The sequence below is a fragment of the Tenrec ecaudatus genome, chromosome 13 (assembly GCF_050624435.1).
Source record: "Tenrec ecaudatus isolate mTenEca1 chromosome 13, mTenEca1.hap1, whole genome shotgun sequence".
In the NCBI taxonomy this organism is placed as follows: Eukaryota; Metazoa; Chordata; class Mammalia; order Afrosoricida; family Tenrecidae; genus Tenrec; species Tenrec ecaudatus.
In genome coordinates this window covers 47,583,061-47,605,226 of record NC_134542.1, presented here as the reverse complement: position 1 = coordinate 47,605,226, position 22,166 = coordinate 47,583,061, and the positions used below count along the sequence as shown (strand labels likewise).

Below are 22,166 nucleotides of genomic sequence, written 5' to 3'. Positions count from 1 at the left end.
AGATGGACGTTGGGCCTCCACTCAAATACTCCCTCAATGCGAGAACACTTTGTTCTGTTAACCTGGCATTCCATGATGCTCACCTTCCTGACGCAATCACTGAAGTTAAAACCGATGCATAAGTAAATGTGGTGAAGAAAACTGCTGGTGCCTGGCTATCAAAAGATATAGTCTCTGGGGTCTTAAAGACTTGAAGGTAAACAAGCAGCCATCTACCTCAGAAGCAACAAAGCCCACATGGAAGAAGCACACCAGCCTGCGTGATCACAAGGTGTCAATGGGATCAGGTATCAGACACCAATGTACAAAAAACACATATCATTGTGTATGAGGGGGAGTGCCGAGTGGAGACCCAAAGCCCATCTGTAGGCAATTGGACATCCCCTTACAGAAAGGTCACGGGGAAGAGATGAGCCAGTCAGGGTGCAGTATAGCACCGATGGAACGTACAACTTTCCTCTAGTTCTTTAATGATTCCTCCCCACACTATCATGATTCCCGAGTCTACCTTACAAATCCGGCTAGACTAGAGGATGTGCACTGGTACAGATAAGTGCTGGAAACACAGGGAATCCCTCAGGACTAATCATGAGAGGAGTGATACCAGGAGGGGAAGAGGTAGGTGGGGGGAGAAAGAGGGAACAGATCACATGATCTATATATAACCCCCTCCCAGGGGAATGGACAACAGGAAAGTGGGTGAAGGGAGCCATCAGTCAGTGTAAGACATGAAATAAAGACATATAAATAATAATTTATAAATTATCAAGGGAGGGAAAGAGGGTGGGGGAGAGAGGGGGAAAATGAGGAGTTGATACCAAGGACTCAAGTAGCAATAAAATGTTTTGAAAATGATAGTTACAAATGTGCTTGACACAACAGATGTATATATGGATTGTGATAGGAGTTGTATGAACCCCCAATAAAATGGTTAAAAAAAAGAAGGGGGTATTTTTATTTGATCTCATTGCTACAGCCATTGTATCCTCTCATTGAGGGTCTTGTTCTTTCCAATGATCCTCATATTTGCCAAGCGCGATGTGCTTCTCCTGTGATTGGTCTCTTCTGATACCAGGGCCAATGTGCACGTGATGCGGCCTCCCCGGGCCCGTGTCCGAGGAGCATTGTGGCTGCCCTTCTTCCAAAAGAGACCACAGTGCTTTAATGTTCTTAACCAATACCATAATCAAACGCATCAGTTCTTTTTTTTTTTTTTGCCCTCTACGATAAGTCAATATGTTGTTTGATTTCTTAACAGTTGATTTCATTGTGGCTCCAGGTGAAGTAAAATCCTCGACTGCTTGAATCTTTTCTCCTTTTTTCTCCAATTTGTCTGGCTCAGTTATGAGGATTTTTGTTTTCTTCCCATTGACTACTAGTCCATTAGTAAATGTCATGTAAGTTTTTTAAGCTTACATTAAGTAAGGTGTGTCATCTGCATATTGCAGGTTAATGAGTCTTCCTCCAATCCTTCTTCATACAGACCAGTGTCTTAGATTACTTTCCCAGCCTACAGATGGATTCAGTGTGTGAAAGCATAGAGCCCCATACACACCTTTCTTTAGTTGATAGTGGAATTGTTGTCACTAGAGCAGAGGGAGCAGTTTGGCCAGCTGGGACTAGATAAGAACTGGGGCTTGCCTGTGGAGCCACCGAGCTTCTGAGGGGACCTTGGGGTCCCACTTATTTGTTTGCAAAGATAATTGTTGCCTATTAACTTTGTTCTGATAGTGACAGCTCTTTAGTATTTTATAGCATTTTCCCAAATTTGGAAAATGCTGTTTTCCTTTTTGTTTTGAAACGTTAGTTTATTTGAAAGATGTGGTTCTGAAGGTCTCAGTATTATCCTTGTGTGGGCAGCAACATTTGCTGCTTGGTTCTCTGAATTTGTGAAGACTTTCTAAGATGAGTCAATAAAATGTGTCAGCAACAAGCCTGGGTCATTTTGGTTACTGGAGAATTCAGGGGGGGGAAAGTAACACGACTGAAAGTAGGGGCGTAGAGATTGATTTAAAGAATTTGAAGGAAACAAAATATGATTCTTAGCTTTGAATCCAAAGCAGAGTTACCCTTTAAAGAGCCAGTGATTACCATAAACGCATACTGTTCTAAGAGCTCCTCCCCTCTCCCCCTTGATCCCCTGCAGCTTTGCGCTGTCAGATGAAGCATACCGATCCCTCCGAGATCAAGATAAAGACCAGTGCATTCTCATTACTGGGGAAAGTGGAGCCGGAAAAACAGGTAAGGCCATCTTGCTTCCTTCTGGGTAGAAGCTAACTGATGTACAGAATGACCTTAGCAGAAGAGGGCAAGGGGCCTCACTAGCATGAAATGTCACGGGCCCATAGTGAGTCTCTCCGTGAAGGGAGCCAACTTCTTGCATTAGAAGCATGGATGGCGATTGCTGAAGAAAAATGGGTGCATAAGCAAGTGTGGTGAAGAAAGTTGACGGTGCCCGGCTATCAAAGTTATAGCGTCTGGGGTGTTAAAGGCTTGGAGATAAACAAGAGGCCATCTAGCTGAGAAGCATCAAAGCCCACATGGAAGAAGCACACCAGCCTGCCTGACCACAAGGTGCAGAAGGGACCAGTTATCAGATATCAAAAAACTAAAAATCATATCAGTGGGTGCCCACCTTCCTGATATGATCACTGAAGACAAACGTGTGCATAAGCAAATGTGGTGAAGAAAGCTGATGGTGCCCAGCTATCAAAAGATATAGCATCCAGGAACAAAAAATCATATCACTGAAAATGTGGGTGAGTGCAGAGTGGAGACTCAAAGCCCATTGGTAGCCAACTGGACACCCCTTACTGAAGGGTTGTGGGTTGGAGATGAACCAACCAGTCAGGGTGCAGTGTAGCAACAAAGAAACATATAACTTTCCTCTAGTTCTTATATGCTTCCTCCCTGCCCCGCTCCACTATCATGATCCCAATTCTGCCTTACAAATCTGGCTAGACCAGAGGATGTACATAGGTACAGATAGCAACTGGAAACCCAGGAAACCTAGGAGAGATGACTCCTTTAGGACCAGTGGTGAGAGTGGCGATGCCTGGAGAGTGGAGAGAATGTGGGGTAGAAAGGGGGAACTGATTACAAGAATCTATGTATAGCCTCCTCACTGGGGGATGGACAGCAGAGAAGAAGGCGGCGGGGGGTGGTGGTGGAGGGAGACGTTGGACAGTGTAACATGACAAAGTAATAATAACTTATGAATGATGAAGGATTCATGAGGTAGGGGGGGATGGGGAGGGAGGGGAAAAATGAGGAGCTGATATCAAGGGCTCAAGTAGAAGGCAAATGTTTTGAGAATGATGATGGCAACAAATGTACATATGTTCTTGACACAATGGATGTCTGTATGGGGTGTGATAAGAATTGCACGAGCCCCCAATAAAATGATTAAAAACAAACAAGCGTGGATGGACCGAATGTTGTCTGCAAAAGATTTATTCATCTCTGATTTGAAGTAACAGTAAGTCTCGTCAAAGGGGTTCCAACCGGTGCAGCAGTGCTGTCTTCCCATCTTTCTAGTGTAGCCCCTGGGTCCTTCAAGGTCCTTCACTCTGCCACCAAGACACCAAGGTTTTTGTGCACATGCAGAGCTAGTGAAGAAAGCCGGCTCATCCCTGGGAGGCCACAATGAATGTGCGCTCACCGGCACCCCTTGTTTCTACTGGAAAGTAGGGAAGGCAAGAGGAAAATGCTGAATGCCATTCAATAGAAGCCTTCATGGGAAGCTTAAAGATTTGAGAGTTGTGTTTGTGCATTTTAGACAAGCCTCCTCATAAAAAAGAAACAACAAAACCTGTTGGTATGGGGAAATGCTCTCCTCTTTAGCTCGTGTTTTTAATAACATTTTGTATGACTGCTGGTCTTGAGAGGGAAAGTGGTGGTACACATGGTGCCCGGTTACCTGGAAAAGATTCAGAAGAGCTCCGTTCTGAGTCCACACAGAGAGGTTGACCCACTGCTGCCCTGCAGGTTCTCTGATGGAACATAGCCACGCAGAAAGGGGGAGGGAAAGGAGGGAGGTGGTGTTTTCATGTGTCCATCCATAAGATGCTTTTGTGCTACAGATGTGCTTTGAAGTAGCTTTTCTTTCTCTGCCTGTTCTTCTTCCACGCGGTTTTTAGGAGTGCTTCTCTCCTCCACCTTGTGTAGCTGAAGAGAGAAGCCCTAGATAGGTCGGGGTCCCACTCCACTCCCAGAGCTCTTGGGGGCACAATGGGCCATTTCTCTGCAGAGTTGTGGGCAGGTTCTTGCTCTGGGTGGATAGAAAGAGAAAGTAAAGGGCTGTATCCAAGGACCTAGGTAACAAAAGGCATAGACTCATGCACTACAGGAAAGAATTTTATAGACAATTTCATGTCTCCTTAAGACGACCAAATATCCCCCCTCCCCCCGTAATTTTTTGTAGTGATGAAAGGATCACCAGTTTGTAACACTGCACACGGAATTTGTCATAGAGATTTAACTAACAAAGGCCCAACCACCCCTAGAGTTAAAAATGCCGTGGGATCTAACCCTACCTTTGGGACCTTATCAAGTTAGTCTGTTGGACCGTCTTTAAGAAAATCACTATTATTCGGAGATCACCATCCCTCACATCTCCCCAGGCCTAAAAATCCTTTCTTCAAATATTTCTCCTATGTTAAGGTCTCTATGAATCACTTTCAGCTCAGTGGCAGTGAGTTTGAGTTGTTTATTCATTCATCCAGGACATAATTACTGACTACCTACTGCTAAACCGTTCCATATGAGGTACTAGGGATAGGTGAGCCAGACACCATCCCTGCTCTGCCCTTAACAGTCTGTAGTCTAGTAGAGGAGATAAATAGTCGTGGTCTACTGTACATGTATATGCATATATTATATATATATAACTTATATGCAAAATATTAGGAAAAGTGCAGGGTGCTTCTGTACACATGTAAGTGGAAGTTCTGAGTTTATTCTAAAACCCTTCACTGTCATACTCATGATATAATCTGTTAGTGACATGATAATTTGTTAATATGCTTCATAAATGCACATGCCAGAAGCTGAACAGAATATATGGTCCTGGTTCTGGTTGGATGATTTAACCCCTTTAATGCAAATGTATTGACTTGTTATTTCTTTTCATCAAGCTAGATATAGGTTTTTATACATATGAACTTCTGTTAAGTTAGATCTTCTCAATTGAGTATAAACTCAAAAATAATCTCGTTGCCATTATGCCCGTCCCAACTCATAGTGACCCTATTGAGCAAGTAAGACTGCCGTTGGGTTTCTGAGACTATAAATCCTTAAAGACGTATAAAGCCCCCTGTTTCTCCCATGGAGTGCCTGGTGGTTTTGAATGGTTGAGGTTTTAGCTGGCTACCCACTACACCACCAGGGCTCCTGCAAACAAGCACGCGCGCGCGCGCACACACACACACACACACACACACAGTAATAAGAAAATAACTAAGCTCTCTGCCATCAAGTTGATGCCAACTCATAGTGACCTTGTAGGAGAGGCTAGTACTGACTCCATAAGTTTCCAAGACTGTAACTCTTCATGGCAGAGGAAAGCCCCATGTTTCTCCTAAGGAGGAGCCTAGAGGTAGGTTTTGAACTGCTGACCGTGTGGATCGTGGTCCAATGTGTAACCACTATGCCACCAGGACTCCTTTACAAATTACTATCCTACATGTTGAGTGTTTTAGTGTTCTTTTGTGTAGGGTATTTGGATTGTATCAATTTCTTCCAAAGTGAGCCAGCAGACGTGGGCTGTGGTCACAGGTTTGATTGGTCTTGGCCAATTTTTCATCTCCTTTTAGAACATATATTCCCACTAATTAGCATACCCACTAATTAGCTGCATCAGTGTATGACCTCAGCTCCACAGCAGTTAACTTCACCACTTCCTCCCGATGCCTGATCCCATCTCCTGGTGGGCGGGATACCTTCCTTCTGAAGAAGTGAAGTGGAGGTGGCTCGTACTGCTTTCAGAGGGTTGGTATCCACACTTTGGGGGGAAAAAACAGTGACAAAGCACTTCATTCCTCTGGTAGAAATAGAGTGGCATATTGTTATGTCCTATCTACTATAGAAAACCTCTTTCTCCTGGTCATCTTTCCTGTATGTGGATCCTCTTGGCATTTCTTGGCCCTTTGTGACAAACTGGAGAATGGACAACTGCTTCTTGGATCCTTTTACCTTTCTTCCTCGCCCCCTGGTAGGGTGGCACTTAACATTAGTGACTGCCTCAGGCGGGAATTTGGACGAGGTTGCTATGGACTCCCGACAGCAGAACTTCTTAAACTTTCCAAGCCTCTAGGACAAGCACCAGGTCTTGTTCCCCTCCAGTCTGTGATGAACCAATACAATACACAGCGATTTACAGGAAAAATGAAATAAAAGACGTCTTACAAAATTCAGACCTTGTTTTTTTAATGTAGTTTTAACATAGGAAGTAGTCTCACACGGCTGTGGAAATTTCTAAAACCTCGCTCAGAAAGCGCCCACGATGAGATGTTGGACCTTATGTTTCACTGTGAGCAGCACTGCCTTAGAGGTCAGTAGACGCCTCCTGGGTCCTGCTCTTGGGCCACTTGACTTCCTAGGTCATGAACTCTGGGTTTCTCAGGTCTCCGTTTCCTCTAGAAGTGCTTGTGCTAGTAGGTGGACACCATTCCTGAGAACCACTGCTTTTAAATACCCACGTACATAGCCACACACTTCCGAAGCTGCCGTCCTGTGGGCCCTACCTTCTCATCATAGATCCCAGCAGCCTTCCCCTCCTCTCAGCCCCCACAGAAGCACCGGTGTTGGCACCAGTCTCTCTTCTTCTCTCCCTTTTTGTTTAGAAGATTGTGGCATAGAATGATTTCAGAAAAAGGTTTTTAATAGTTTTAGGCATAATTATGGGACAAATTTGGGTAAAGCCCCAACTTTGTGTTTTGTTTAAAGCCTCTTTGGTGGAATTGGCTTTGGAGGACACATGATGCTACAGAGATTACAGCACATTAGCATCGGGGAGGAGGAGGTTCTGAGAAGAGAAAGGAAGCTAGGTCATGGTGAGGCATTTTATTCACGAAAATTGGTGTTCAGTGCATATAGACAGTCAAGGGAAGGAAAGAAAATATTGAAGCCAATAAAAGATGAGAACGAACCTGTATGAGGGCCTGGGAATTCGACGTGGTGGAAATGGTGCACGCACTCCGCCACTACCCAACAAGCGGAAGGTTCGAGACTGCCCTGTGGTGCCTCGGGAGAAAGGTCTGGACTACAGTCCTCCCACAGCCTCCCAGAGAGCACAGCTCTACTCCCATGCACACTGCATGGCCAGGAGCCAGCACCAAGTGAACCCGACTGGGTCAGAGTCCGTGGCCTTTACATCTAAGCTCTCTTCTCTTTCAGTCAAGACACCATACTCAGTAGCTTCTTTGAAACCACCGTGTAGTAGCCGAGGGTTGATTTGATAAGAAACAACTAATTAATGGAGGCCATACATCCCTGTTAGCAAAGAAGAGGACATGATTCGTCTTAAACACTGGAGACTCTCGTAAGCCAGGGAGTTAGATGACGTGGGCACTTAGGTAAGAGGGAGGCGAACTGCGTGCCTGCAGGGTCCTGCGGAGCTCATTACAGTTATGCTAAGTGAACCATTCACCGTGCTCCTGAAAGTGGCCTCGTATTTCTAGGTGGCGAACTCACCACTTACACCCCTGCACGCAGACCGTTTGTGGAGAACTATTCAAGCAGGGAGGCAGAACATAAGGGACCCATCAGAGTGACGTTTTCCAAGGACCACAGAATAAATCTGTGGACCTGTGAAGATGGTCTTGACATAAGAAAACATTCTGAATGATTTGGTTTCCGGTTTCGGAGTTACATCAGTTTCTAGGAACTTGCCAGCTGCCAGCTAGAGTTATGAAGCCTGTCTTGCTCGTTAAGACCTTTGGTTCTGAACCGCAAATGACCCTGTTCTTTCTGCTTCCCATCGGTGACTGCTCGCCAATTCCATCGGCAACAGCGACGCACTCGCGGTAGCCCACAGCACCGAACACACGCACATGGAAGCACTGTAGCACAGCAGGCCGGAGCTTTTGTTGCGGGGCCTGCTCATGTGAGAACGGGCCTTCTCGATGCACGTGTCGTAGGCGAGCGATCGGGGCTGTGCAGCCCTCTCTCCAAAGCGGGTTATGCAGTTTTCACAGTAGGAACGTGGCCAAAGGCTGCAGCTCGTACCGTAGGTTCTGTGTGGGTGTCGGGACGTGTGGCTGTGAGCCTGTCATGCGTGCAGTGGTCCACTGCTGTCAGGCGTATCTCCCTGCCCGGCAGCGGCATGGCTTTGCAGCATCGCAGGCCAGGTCAGGTCTGCTAGCACAGCGGTTCTCAACCTGTGGGTCACGACCCCTTTGGGGGTCAAACGACCCTTTCACAGGGCTCACCCAATTCATACCAGTAGCGGAATGACAATTATGAAGCAGCAACAAAAATGATTTTATGGTTAGGGGTCCCCACAACATGAGGAGCTGTTATGGGGTACAGCATTATGAAGGTTGAGGACCCCTGTGCTGGAGAGACTGTTCCCCCAAGCTGCAGCACGTCGTGCTGTGCCAGATGACTGAGCTTTCTGACCCCCGCGGGCTCGGCCCCGAGAACTACGTGGGTACCTTCACGTAGGAAGTAGAGGGGTGTAGAGGAGGATGAACGTGTCAGAACGTGTGTGCATAACCGTGCGGCCCTGCAGAGGATAGCGATATGGTATAGACCTCAGAGAGCAGTTTTCTGGGAGTGCACAGATATCTCTTACTCCTTGGATACATTTCTTAGAACCTCTGTGAGAAAGACTCAGACGAAGCCTTGCTTATGTTTACACCAAGGGCGGTGGTGCTTCAGTGGTGGAGTTCTCGCCTTGCGGGTGGGAGGCCTGGTTTCATTCCCAGCCAGCGCACTTCCTGTTATCCTGCTGAACAGGCTTCCGTGGAGCTTTGAGTAAAAGCGGGATCCAAAGGGAAGGCTGAGTGATCAGCTTCTGAAAACAGCTAGTGAAAGCTTTATCACTCACGCATGCGCTCACTCACACATGCACTCACTCACTCCGTCACGCATGCACTCACTCCATCACGCATGTACTCAGTCACTCATTCACTCAGTCACTCATGCACTCAGTCACTCATGCACTCACTCAGTCACGGATGCACTCACTCAGTCACGCATGTACTCAGTCACTCAGTCACTCATGCACTGTCACTCATGCACTCAGTCACTCATGTACTCACTCATGCACTCACTCAGTCATGCATGCACTCACTCAGTCACACATGCACTCAGTCACGCATGCACTCACTCACTCCGTCACACATGCACTCACTCAGTCACGCATGCACTCACTCACACATGCACTCACTCACGCATGCACTCACTCACTCCGTCACACATGTACTCACTCAGTCACGCATGCACTCACTCACATATGCACTCACTCACTCACGCATGCACTCACTCACGCATGCACTCACTCACTCCGTCACGCATGCACTCACTCACTCACGCATGCACTCACTCACTCTGTCACGCATGTACTCAGTCACGCATGCACTCACTCAGTCACACATGTAATCACTCAGTCACACATGCACTCACTAAGTCACACATGCACTCACTCAGTCACGCATGCACTCAGTCACGCATGCACTCACTCAGTCACACATGTACTCAGTCACGCATGCACTCACTCAGTCACACATGTAATCACTCAGTCACACATGCACTCACTCAGTCACGCATGCACTCACTCAGTCACACATGCACTCACTCAGTCACACATGTACTCACTCAGTCACTCATGCACTCACTCAGTCACACATTTACTCACTCAGTCACACATGCAGTCACGCAGTCACCATGTACTCAGTCACGCATGCACTCACTCAGTCACACATGCACTCACTCAGTCACGCATGTACTCAGTCACTCATGCACCTACGCATTCACCCACACATTCACTCACTCATGCATGCACTTGCTCATGTACACACTCACACACTCAGTCACTCACTCACTCGCTCACTCACTCACTCACTCACTCACTCACTGCTATCAAGCTTCTTTGGAATCACAACATCCCTATAGACAGAGTCAAACTGCCTCTGTGGGTTTCTGAGACTAAATCTTTGCAGGATTAAAACGTTGCCTTTCTTCCCCTGCAGCTGCTAGTGGTTTTGAACTGCTGACCTTGCAGTTAGAAGCCCTACGCATAATTAGTGTGTCTCCAGAGCTGCTTATAGGCCACAACTACTAGATCTGCAACTTCCCATGGGGAGGGTAGAGGCCTGGGCAGCATTTTGTTCTGTGGTGCATGGGGTTGCCGCCAGACAAGGCAGCTAACGATAGCACCTTCTCATCCCTTTGCCCGCGAGACACAGGCTTTGAAATGCTACGGGAGGGTTCCCATCCTTTGCTTTTGGTGGTGTCTTAATCACAGAAACACCACGAGGCTCTAGCAAATAAAAACTTATTCTCACAGTTTAGGAAACGAGAAGTCCAAGTTCAGGACACCAGCTCGAGGGAAATCTGTTCTCTCATGGTCAGCTCTCGGGAAAAGCCCTTGTCTCCCTTTCACCATCTGGGCTCAGGGTCCCTTGGAGCTGTGTGTCGGTGTCAGTCTTCCCTGCGTTTAGGAAGTTCTTAGCACAGAGACTCCTTCTGTCTGTCCTTGATGGTACTGAGGTCCCCGCTCTCAGTGCTCTTCCCGTGCCTTTGATCCTTTATAAGAGGTGATCCAGGCCACACCCCAGTGAAACTCCTTGCAGCAGGTCAGGACTGGGACCTGAGTTAGGGAGTTGACCTGAGCAAGGGTCATGCATCCCACTTCAGTCCTACCTCATTAACAAACACCACATCGTAGAGCCTTGGTGGTGGGACAAGTGTAGGGCTGCTAACTGCAAGGTCATCAGTTCAAACCCACTAGTAACTTTGTGGGAGAAAGATGAGACTGTTTACTCCTCTAAAGATTTACAGCCTTGGAAACCAGTCGTAGGATATCTATGAGTCAAACTGGACTCAATGACAATTTGGTTGTTAATACTGGATCATTAACCACAGGAATACATTGGGATTTATAACCTATCGCAGAATGCCTGGAGGATAATTGTATCCAATCACACAATGGAGGATGATCACACAGTGCAAAAAAGCCCAGTTAACACGTAATTTGGGGGAGTCACATTTCAATCCATGACATATGGTCTTAATATTTTTTTATTAAGACATTTGGCTCTTGTTTGCTCAGTCACCCACCCCTCTGTTATAACACTTACCTTCATAAAAAGTCTAGACTGTTATCAGTTCAGATAACTTGTAATTATGTGATAAATATATAATATGCATCTCTGAAGGGGCTTCAAAAACTTTGTGGAAAAATGCAGCCGCTGTCTCATACTGTACACAATCATTCAGACACAGTGCCAGAGAATACACTGATAGATTGGTTGCCGTTTACCCTACAGACTTTTCAACACCCCAGAATTGTAAACGTCCATCTCCGTCTACCAGCATCTCATTCTATCTTGTAGCAATGAATTCTGACCTGAGTATTCGTATTTTATCACTGACTGTCCATCAGTGCAGAATATCTGCTAAACCCTTGATGTGTTGTTTGTCATTTTCTACTGCGAACAGATTTTGATTTCAATATGGCAGATTCCTTTAAGAATTCATATATTTTCTTGAATATGACTTTTGGTGAATTTCAGGACTCAAATTACATTCAGACTTCTATGTGTACATAAATTTACATAACACTAATCAAAAAGGTATTGAAGTTATTGAAAAAAAATTAACGAACCAAAATCAATTCTATGCCATTCTGGTAGGTTTGCCAACTTTAAATGCCAGGCTCTGGGTGTCTAACAGCGGCACTGCTCGTCAGCATTTGTATTACATATGAAGAGTGCGCTTTTTTGGTCTTCAATGGAATCCTTTTGCACTTTGCTCAGAACTCACAAAAGATTGTGATTACAAGGTGCCTGCATTTAAAGAGTGCTACTCAAAAGTATTGCTTTAAAAACTGACTGTAGCCAGATTCTGATTGCCAGGTCGTGTTTCTCGATCTCTCAGACAGGTCACATTGTTCACCCTGCAGCATGGATGCAGGAGGGCGATGTTTAATTCCTCAGTCCCTTCAGGGATATGGCGAGTCCCTCTTTCTTTCATCGGAGCTATTGCATTATGGTTTTGATTTGGATAATTTGCATGCCGATCCACATTTATCTGAACTTTGCCACAGATGGAGCCCCAAAAGGAAGTGAAGCGGAAGGTCTCATGGGATTTCTATTATTTCCTGTTTCCAGGAGAATAAAATGTTATGAAAAGAGCCCGCCGGCATCTGTTGGACCTTAAACATGCATCCGTACTGAATTGCTCATGTCTCTAAAGTAGTTGCTATCCTCCGAACCTCTTGAATTAAAAGATCAGGTATTATTACTGGAGAAAGAGTTTTCTCTTAGACAGTCAGGCATTCTATGGAGAAAATGACCCTTAATATCAGTTTACAAAAACAAATTACTAAGATGAGCCCAGGGATAAAATTTCCAAAGATGCTTAAGAACCTGAACTTCAAATTTTTTTGTTTTTGTTTAAACAATTTGGAAGTAAGTATCCTTGACGTCTATTTTTAAATTGTATTGAATAACCTAAATGGATTTTAAAGTTAATCATGAAAATTATTCCTAATTTTAATTTTAATGAACCCATCTTTATAACCCAGCAGATATTGTAGATTACCATATAATTTAATGGCCAGATAATGTAAGTCCTAACTGAATCCCAAGAAATCTGCTCCTGGTGCCATTTCTAAGGAAGATATCTAACCCTGAGAGGATCTGATCCTATCTCGTCCTGCTCCCTAAAATGTTTCTGAAAGGCCCAGCCCAGCCCAGCCCCGAGGCCACCATGGTTCGCCCTGGATTGGAGTGTGCCCTGCAATAAGATGTGTTGTATGCCCGAACAGGCACAGACTCCTGACATTCACCAAAAGTCATATGCGAGAAAATATGCATTCTCAAAGTGAAAATCTGTTCTCAGTAAAAAATGGCAGCACATCCAGGTTTAGCAGATAGTCTGTGGAATAGAAAAGTCAGTGATAAATCCTTTATGACTATTTAGGTCAGAATTCATTCCTACAAAGAATATAGGTGTTAACAAGCCTGTAGGGTAAATGGGAACACATTTGCCAGTGTGTTCTCCAGTTCCTGAACTGTGTCTAAATGATACATGTGGTATGAGAGAGGGGCTTCAAACAGTTGATGGGAAAATTCCAAGATCTTTCCCTTCCAGTTTTCCACAAAATTAGAATATGTCAGTGGTTCAAATCCAGCAGCTACTTCATAGAAAATAGGTGTGATGATACGCTTTGGTAAAGAATGCAGTCTTGGAAACCCTATGGGAGAGTTCTGTGAACTAGGGGTTCGCTAGAGTAGGAACACCCCCCCCCCCCAGCAGCAGCAGGGTGGGGTCGAGAGCCAAGGATGCTGCTGAGCAAAGCAGGCTGCTAACTCAACTAAGTCACTGCCAGTGAGCTAGTTCTGACTCATAGCCACCTTACAGGACAGGATAGAACTGCCCTGGGGCGTGGGGGGTGGGGGTGGGAATGTGACTCTTCATGGGAGTAGAAAGCCTTTCTCCTGCAGAGCACTTGGTAGTTTGGAACTGCTGGCCTTGCCATTAGTAGTCCAGTGCAATGAAAAAGCATGCTTGTGGTATATTGCGTCCAAAGTTAGAATGCATGAATCACTGAAGAGCGTGGACCCAGTGTGGAGACCAGATCGCACAGGAGCCAGAAACTTGCTGGAGGACAGCCTCATCTGTTCCTGAAAGCCCAGAGACCCTAGAAGGAATGTATCCCGAGGTGACCAGAAGAAATCAGGGACACCAAGGAGTCAAATGAATGCATACCCAAACCAAACCAGCCACCATTGAGCTACTTCCAAGGCTGTAAAGCATTACAGGAGCTGACAGCCTCATCTTTCTCCTGAGGAGGAGCTGGTGGGATTGAACTTTCAGCTTTGCAGCAGTGAGTCCAGTGCTGACCTGATGGTGCCACCAGGGCTCCTGGATGAAATGTACTGCCCTGTGAATGCCTTCTCAGTGAATGAGCTGCTGTGAGCTCAAGCTGAGGAAACAGAATGGGCGGTGTACATGTAATTTAGCAGCTCTTATATAGTAGAGTGGGGGTAAGGCTCTGACAGAGATGAAGAGGCTGCTGTTTTCCAGTTTGTCCGTAAGCGAGAGAGCAGAAATCAGCAGCCACCGAACACTAGAGCGCTCTGTTGGCCCCATTTTCTTGTTCTAGGAAGCAAATAGGAGGGAGGCAACCTGCCATCGACCCACTGGAGAAGTAGCTACCCCTCTCTGTTCTCAGGGCTTTGAACCCACTGCCTTCCATTCGGCAGCATTCTCTAAGGAGCGCTACTGGCGGATCGGGAGTTGCCCTGGTGTCATGGTGACGGCACATTGGCTGTTTGTTGACCTTAAGGCCCACAGTTTGAAACCACTAGTCGGTCACTCTGCGGGAGAAAGCTGGGGCTCTCTGCTCCAGGCAAAGACGTAGAGTCTTGGAGACTCATGAGGCAGGTCTTTCCTGTCCTACAGCGTCACGATAGTCCGCATCGGCCGGATGGCAGTGCGCTTGGGAGCACTCCTCCAAATTGAGAGTTTGACCCCACCCAACAGCTTGGTGCAGTAAGAGACCGGGCCATCTGCTCCCATAAGGACTCCTATGGGGCAGTGACGCTGGGTGGGCATCGAGCCAGCCTCCGCGGCAGACAGCAGCCCATGTGCATTAGTGCCCTTGAGGCCGTCCTTGGGCTTGAGACGTTCTTATGCTCAGTGGCGTCGGCTAGTCGATGATTTTGGATTGCTTTAAGATCCTTTAAAAAGCACATTTGGGCAGCAGGACCCAAAGGACAGTCCCATTCGTTGCCCCTGGCCTCACCGACGGGAGGTGGGCTGGAAGGCCATCGCAGGAGAAGCAGCACTGTTGCTGGCTTTGTTGCCTCTGAAGTCTTGGCAGAGAACCCACCCCTCACACCGTGCCCTGGGGCAGCACGCCACAGCAGACTTGAAGCAAGGCCACGCTGGGAAAGATCGGTTTCCTCACCTTGACGCCGAGCAAGACCAGTAGCTGAGCATTTCCTGAGCCTCGTCATGGAACCTTAGAGCTGGGACAGCTCCGCAGAAAGCACATTCCAGCGGGCGAGTCGTGCCACATTCCACACCCCCTTTCACTGTGGAACCAATCGTAGTGAAGACTGAGACTTCCGGGTCGTTGGAAGACTTCCTTTTCTTCCAGTGAATCAGTGTGATCCTGAAGTCATTTGATGCGAGACTCCACTTTTTATCTCTTAGTAACCTGCCTTAGAATTCAGTGTGAAGACATTGCATTCTAGGAGCCAGGTGTTGAGGGAGAGGACAAGCAACAGAGAGGAGAAGGCAGAAGCCACCCAGAACACTTGCCCGCCTGACTACTGTGTGCTAAGAATGATTGGTGTGCCTAGGCATCCTGGTCTTTGAGCAGTTTGGTACAGCGGGAGCCCTATGGGATATGCCCTGAAGTTAGCGGCTTAATTTTGGAATCACATTGAAGAGTACTTTGGTCTACATACAGGCAAAGCAGTCTGATTTAGGAAACATTTCTAAGGAAAAGTGCTTTCTTAAAAGCACGTTTTAAAAATACATTTGGTAGTGCTCTCCAGGTTGTGTGGCCGTTTGGTGCATGAATCATCTGTATTTTGTATAGTGGTTGCATATCAGTACTTGACCGGAATTTTGTTTTGTTCCTTTAAGCAACCCAGTGATAACGTTTGATCACAATCCCTTTTATTGTCAGGATTCATGAGGCTTCATTGAATGAGAAAGAAAGTAATTAAAAAGGTTCTGAAACCTTACTTCCAGGATTAAAAATATTTAAACAGAAATCTTGTTTATTCCAGAAAGCCTTTCTAGCGAGCCTGCTTTTTCCTGTTCCCATCTCAATACCACCTGCAAGAGTCTTTAAATTTCCCATAAATGTATTCACACGACTTGTTTGTCATCCACAGAGGCCAGCAAGCTTGTGATGTCCTATGTAGCAGCTGTCTGTGGGAAAGGCGCGGAAGTTAATCAAGTCAAAGAGCAGCTTCTCCAGTCCAACCCCGTCCTGGAAGGTAGGATTTGCTCTGTACGGTAGGTCAGTGTGCCTCAAATGTTCAATCCAATTTTCAGGGCACCTGTGTGTTGGCCAGAGGGCAAGAGCAAGGGTCAGAAATGGAGCCAAGTTCTACAAGAGCAAGGATGAGAAATGGTGCCAAGTTCTACAGAGCAAATAAAGCTGTGTCCTGGGAACTTTTGGCATCCAGTGGTGAAAGGAGGGGACGGCTATTAACTCATGCAAAGGGAGCGTTCCCACGCGGCAGTGCTTTTCCGCTGGTAGCTGATGATTTTCAGTCAGTGTTTGCGTTTGGTGGCAGGGAAGGGCCCGTGAGTGCAGTGCTGTTTCGTCGCTAGGGTAAAAGCTGTGGCCGTGTATATCTGCTGTCAGGGAAGCCAAAGTCGTACTGGACAAACACTAAGGATTTGATTTTCTTTAGGGCTCCTGGAAGCCACCTAGACTTGTCTATAGCCAGCCCACCAGATGGTGAGTTCGGGCTCTCTCGGCCATTTACAAACGGTGAGGCCAGAGCCACATTTCTCTGCCTCGGCACAGTTGACTTTTGAGCTCGTTAATTATCATCTATAATAACATTATAATTAAATTATAATTTTCTGTGGGTGCATTCTAGCCCTGCTCGCTAGGTGCTGCTTCTCTTCCCAAGTGGTGACAGTGAAAAAAAACCCTCTACCAAACCAAGATCCGACGAACACCAGAGCCAAGCCAAACCAGAACCAAACCAAACTAGAGCCAAACCAAAACTAGACTCACTGCCTTCAAGTTACGCCTGACTCATTATGACCTTGTATGACCTTGTGTCGAGTTCCTGAGACTGTGCATCCACCTGGGAGCAGACAGCCTATGTTTCGCTCTCAGAGTAGCTGGTGGGCTTGAGCGCTGTCCTCGTGGCTCCCAGCTCACTATCTAACCCACGGGGCCATCAGGGCTCCTTGCCCAGTGTTCCCGTGGCTCCCAGCTCAATATCTAACCCACGGGGCCATCAGGGCTCCTTGCCAGTGTTCCCTGCAGAGTCAGAATCACGCCTGGGTGCAACTCACTGCGCTAGAGAGTAGTTCAGGCCAACTTTTGTTCAAAGCCATGGAAGAAGAATATTTAACACCAGTGACAGCACAGCTCTCAGTGGGGTGTGGGGCACATCCCATTGTGGTAGGACAACTCTGTCCCGTTGCTTTTCTTTAACCAGTTGCCTTTAAGTTCGTTCTTAGCCTTGTCTGTGGAGTAGTGCTGAACACCGCAGGGGTTTTCAGTGTGACTTTCGGGAAGTGAATTGCCAGGTCTTTCTTAGGGTGGTGTCAGCAGCAGAAGGCAGTAACTGTCTGCACCTCTCTGGACTCCACTGTGTGGGACCCTTAGGGCCACCTCTCCTTCCTTTTCACGGGATGCCTGGGGAGTCTCAAATGCGGAACCATCCCTGGGACCCCTGGCACATCTCCATGCGTGTTTCCCAATTTAGTTAGGAGACCGCAGCGCACAAAATGGTCCCTCCAGGGAGTGAAATGATAGATGTCACAATCCAATTCTGAAAAGCAAGGGCTTCCGTTACTTTACTGCTCCCTCTCCCCTTGAGACCTTAAGTCACAGAGAAGCGATTTTAGAAAACGCTTCTTTTTAAAGTTGCAATCACTGACTTTTGTTTTCAGTCTTTTGCCTTGGAATACGGGTGCTGTACCTTTGCTGCTTCTTGACCTGCCTGTGTCCTAAAGGCAAAGCACCGTGGAATGTGCAGTTTTCACCCTGCTTAGGCCCTGGCGCTTTTATTTGGGGCCGTTTGAAAGTAGGCTCCCCTGTAGGAAGTGGAAGCTATTCTCCTGTGGGCAAAGGTTTTCTTTTAAGGTGGATTCCTGTACTCCTTTTTCTCTAGAGCTGTGACTGTAAATGAACATATTGAACAATGAACTTAAACAAACAATCGCAGAGGGTGTCTCAAGTGCTCTACAAAGGAAGGCTTGTTTTGATTCTGTGGCCCACAAGAAAGGAAGGACATCACACAAGAAAGAGTTGTTGTTTAGTAATGTGCAACTCAGAGTTGTTTGATGAAAAGACGGTCTATGGCCCACAATTGGTACCCTGAGTAAAGTTTTTTTGAACCAATTCTTTCAATTGCCCCTGACCTTCAAGCCACAATAAGATGCCCTTTATGCACCCCTTCTCAAATTAGCTAACTTGGCAGCCATATATGTTCACACCCACCACAAAGTACTGGCTATGAAAACACGGAAAATGCCATGGTTTTCTTGACAGCAAGGCTGTACCTATTCCAGCCTTCTAGCTGATGGTGGACATAGGAGTCCATGGGTGATGGAGATGGTTAACATGCTTGGCTGCTACCTGAAAGGTGGGAGGATCAAATGCCTCCAGAGGTACCCCAGAAGAAGGGCCTGGTGATATATTTTGGTGGGGGTCTGGGGGTGTGTATGTAAGTCAATCAGCCATTGAAAAACCCTTAGGAGTGTCATTTCTCCAAGACGTGTGGGTTCTACCAGTCAGAATCAATTTGCAAGAAATGGTTATATTTTATTTTATTGATTTAATCATGTACTACCATGGCCCAGATTCATTGGCTCTTCCTTGGACCACAGGCTTGGTGAATAATTCTTTTGCCTTACAATTCTGGGGCCAGTGCAAGCACGTGGTTCTTCTGCAGTTTGAGCATGAGCCCCGTGGGAGAGTCCTTCTAAAAGCTGTTGAGGTTGGAACAAACTTGGGTTTTGCCGTGTGCGCCTACTTGCTCTCCTGATTTCCCGGAACGCTTCACTTGGGTATTCAAGGACATGAAATATGAGACTGTGGCGCATTTTAGCAAATTAGAAGAATTTCCAAATCTCTTGTCCTTTCTCTGTTTCAGAGTTACACTGCTACATTTATTTTGTAGAACAAAGAAGTAAGGTTTATTTTTTAGTAGTTTATTGGCATATACCTCACAAATCATATAATTTAATCTTTCAGTCATATTAAGAAGATTAGTCATCACCACAATTTCAGAACATTTTCTTCTCTTCCCCGTTGTTGTTAGTACAATTACATTTCAATTGCCTTGTTTTAAAATTAATTCAACAATTTAAAACAGGAGGGTTTTGTGCCTGTCTTTTTTTTTTTACATAATCTGGAAACGTCAAGTTCTATACATTGTTCTGGTAATATTATGTAGTCTCTGAAATAATCTTATCGATGAATAATAATGTTGGAAGAGTTTAGAAGCCTTGCTTGCTGACCTCCAAATTGACTGCTGTCAAAAAAGAGCTTAAAGGTGTTCAATTTGACAAGACTTATGTTTACAGTAAAACACAAAAAATTCCATGAGTCATAGGAATGACATTTTCTTTTTTTATCAACAATAAGAACTGGAAGCGCTAACAACTTATGAAAGATTTCTGCGTAAGTATATTTCCATGGAAATTTTGCACAGAAATGCCATTGGTACAAGTTGTATTTTCCAGGGTTTATAGATGTGAAGTGTTCTATTTACTGTCTTTTCTGCTTGAAATTATTTTTTCAGTTAATTGTAATCGCTTTTCTTTCTTACCAGCTTTTGGAAATGCTAAAACTGTAAGGAATGACAACTCCTCTAGATTTGTAAGTATTTTTGTAAGCTTTAAGTGCTAACACAAACATTTAGCCCATGTATGTTTAAATGACAAAAGACGCTTAACCTTTCTTAATACACACAGTTTAAAAAGAACTTAATCGCTATTGAAACACTGAAAGTATTACAAGGATGGGGACTGAGCTGAACAGGCTTTCATAAAAAAAAGAAAGTATTACAAGGATTATTTTTCTCCGTTTTGGAAGTTTCCTTTTGAAGTCGTCTTGGACTGACAGGCCATTTTCTTTCCTTATTACCCATGGAACCCCACGGACCACTTTAACACGTGATCGTTAGTTGCTGTTGACTTCATTCCAACTTACACATCAGAATTTTGGTATTTGGGAAATACAATTCAGAAGTTACTTCATTAGCTAAAGGGCTGCAAATTGAGTGTCAGACTTGGGACTCAGTGGAACTAGGAAGGACGGGGGTGGATGGTAGAGCTTTATAGATCTGTAGACTTGGCACCCACTGGGTGGGTGCGGGAATGGGATAGTAACCATGGAAGCTCGTGGACGTATTAAGCTTGGGTGAGTTGGGCACTGCTCATGCCACGAAGAGAAACTCGGCCTTGCCCACCCTTCCAGCCTCCTGTGGCATCTCTGGCACACATCCTTGCACATCTACTCCACGGCGGGTATGCCGGTGTGCATGAGTTTTCAAAAGCCTGATTGTTAGGGCACATGCACTTGCCAGGAAGTTGCTCCGGGCAATATGTTGAGTGTGATGGTGGTGTTTTAGAATCTAAAGTTCAACCAGTTTTATAAATGTTTATCTAAAAAACCATTTACTTTTCATAAGCAGTGTTCTCCCCTCACACAACAGGCGTGCCTTGTGACCCGAGGACCCATGTCCATGAAAGGACCCCATGTAGTGCAGTGGCTTACGCCTTGGTCCGCTAACCACAAAGCCCTTTGAATCCTCCAGCTCTCCCTGTCGTGTGAGGGTCCCTGGGAGGCCCAAGGAGTGACAGTGAGCTTTCGGACTGGAGGGAGAACGCACCTTCCGACCTTTCTCTCCCTCCACTTCAGCAGTTTTCAACCTGTGGGTCGTGACCCCTTTGGGGATCAAGTGACCCTTTCACAGGGGTTGCTGGATTCCTAACAGTAGCAAAATGACAGTTATGAAGTAGCAAAGAAAATAATTGTATGGTTTGGGGAGTCACCACCACATGAGGAACTGTGTGAAAGGGTCGCGGCCTGAGGAAGGTTGAGAACCCTTGTTCCGCTTTGTTGTACTATTTCTTCATGAGGGTAATCTGGTACTTAGGCAGGAAAATGACTTCAAGTGGAGATAGTTTTGACAGTTTAGAAAGCCAAAGGTTAAAGTTCCTAATTCTAAGACTGAAGTTTTTCAATCGTATTAGCCCCTTCAGTCGTTAAAACGACTTTGATCCATGCTTTTCCTGTTATGGTAACCTGGCTAATCTCATTATGTCAATAGAATTAGGAGTCAAGTGTGGGCGGAGAAGTCATTCCATACATCAAGGGTCATTATGTGATGGAAATCTTATTTTAGCTGTTTGCAAATGGTACACAAAGACATCTAATTTTTTCCTGTTTTCAAATGTATTTAGTAAATAGACCTTGAAGATGCAGAAAGCCACTTAATGACTTCTTAATATTTAATATGTACTGAAAATCTTGACAGGTGCTTAGCTTATTAAGCAACTCAAGAAAAATCCTATTATAATATGGGTATTAGAGTATGAGATTGTTATCTGATTATAGGCTAACTCATTTCATGCTCAGTTTTTAGTAAGTTTTCTGCCTTATCATTTGTAACTTGACCAAAAATATGACATGGCCAAATCCATGTTTTAATTTTATAGCAGAACCCTGCTGCATTTAAAGCAACTCCCGTGTCTAATAGTTGTCTACGCACTATCCATCTATGCTCCAGGGAAAAGGCGATTTCAACTCTGTTTGACGGTTAAAACCCAGAATAGATTTCTCGATACTCCTAGCACGCCCCCACCCCCTATACCTGGGAAATCTGAGCAATACTGCTATATTATAGTTATAAATATTCACTGTAACTGGTGATTTTGACCAGTCTTCTGAGGTAGGTGCCCCATAGCTCTGCCAAGTCCCCCCCCAAACACCCCCCCCACCAACCCCTCCAGCTGTGCTGGCTTGACTTGTTTTACATAATGAGCTTTCTATTAAGAAAGGGAACCCAACACTTTCAAACACTCACTTGAAGTTTGAAAAATGCCTGCTCTCAGCCAAGGCTTTCTGAGGGAGAGGTCTGTTAGACTTCTACCTACTGGCTGCAGAGAGAGAGCCTACACCATTGGGAAAACTTCATTCCTAGCTTCTTTTGTTGGGATTGAACACACATGCACATGCACACACACACACAGAGTTTATTCAGTTGTTTGACATC

The 22,166-nt window shown here is 45.6% G+C and overlaps 1 protein-coding gene across 4 annotated transcripts in view; it reads left to right on the top strand.

Annotated features, from left to right (window-relative positions):
• The window catches only part of MYO1B (myosin IB), a 188,330-nt gene that overhangs the window by 95,420 nt on the left and 70,744 nt on the right, over positions 1–22,166 (top strand). For all 4 annotated transcript variants that reach the window (XM_075530412.1, XM_075530411.1, XM_075530414.1 and 1 more), the window contains exons 4-6: positions 2,147–2,241; positions 16,083–16,187; positions 19,719–19,765. In XM_075530412.1, coding sequence (XP_075386527.1) covers positions 2,147–2,241; positions 16,083–16,187; positions 19,719–19,765 — 247 coding nt within the window. The remainder of the gene's footprint in view (positions 1–2,146; positions 2,242–16,082; positions 16,188–19,718; positions 19,766–22,166) is intronic.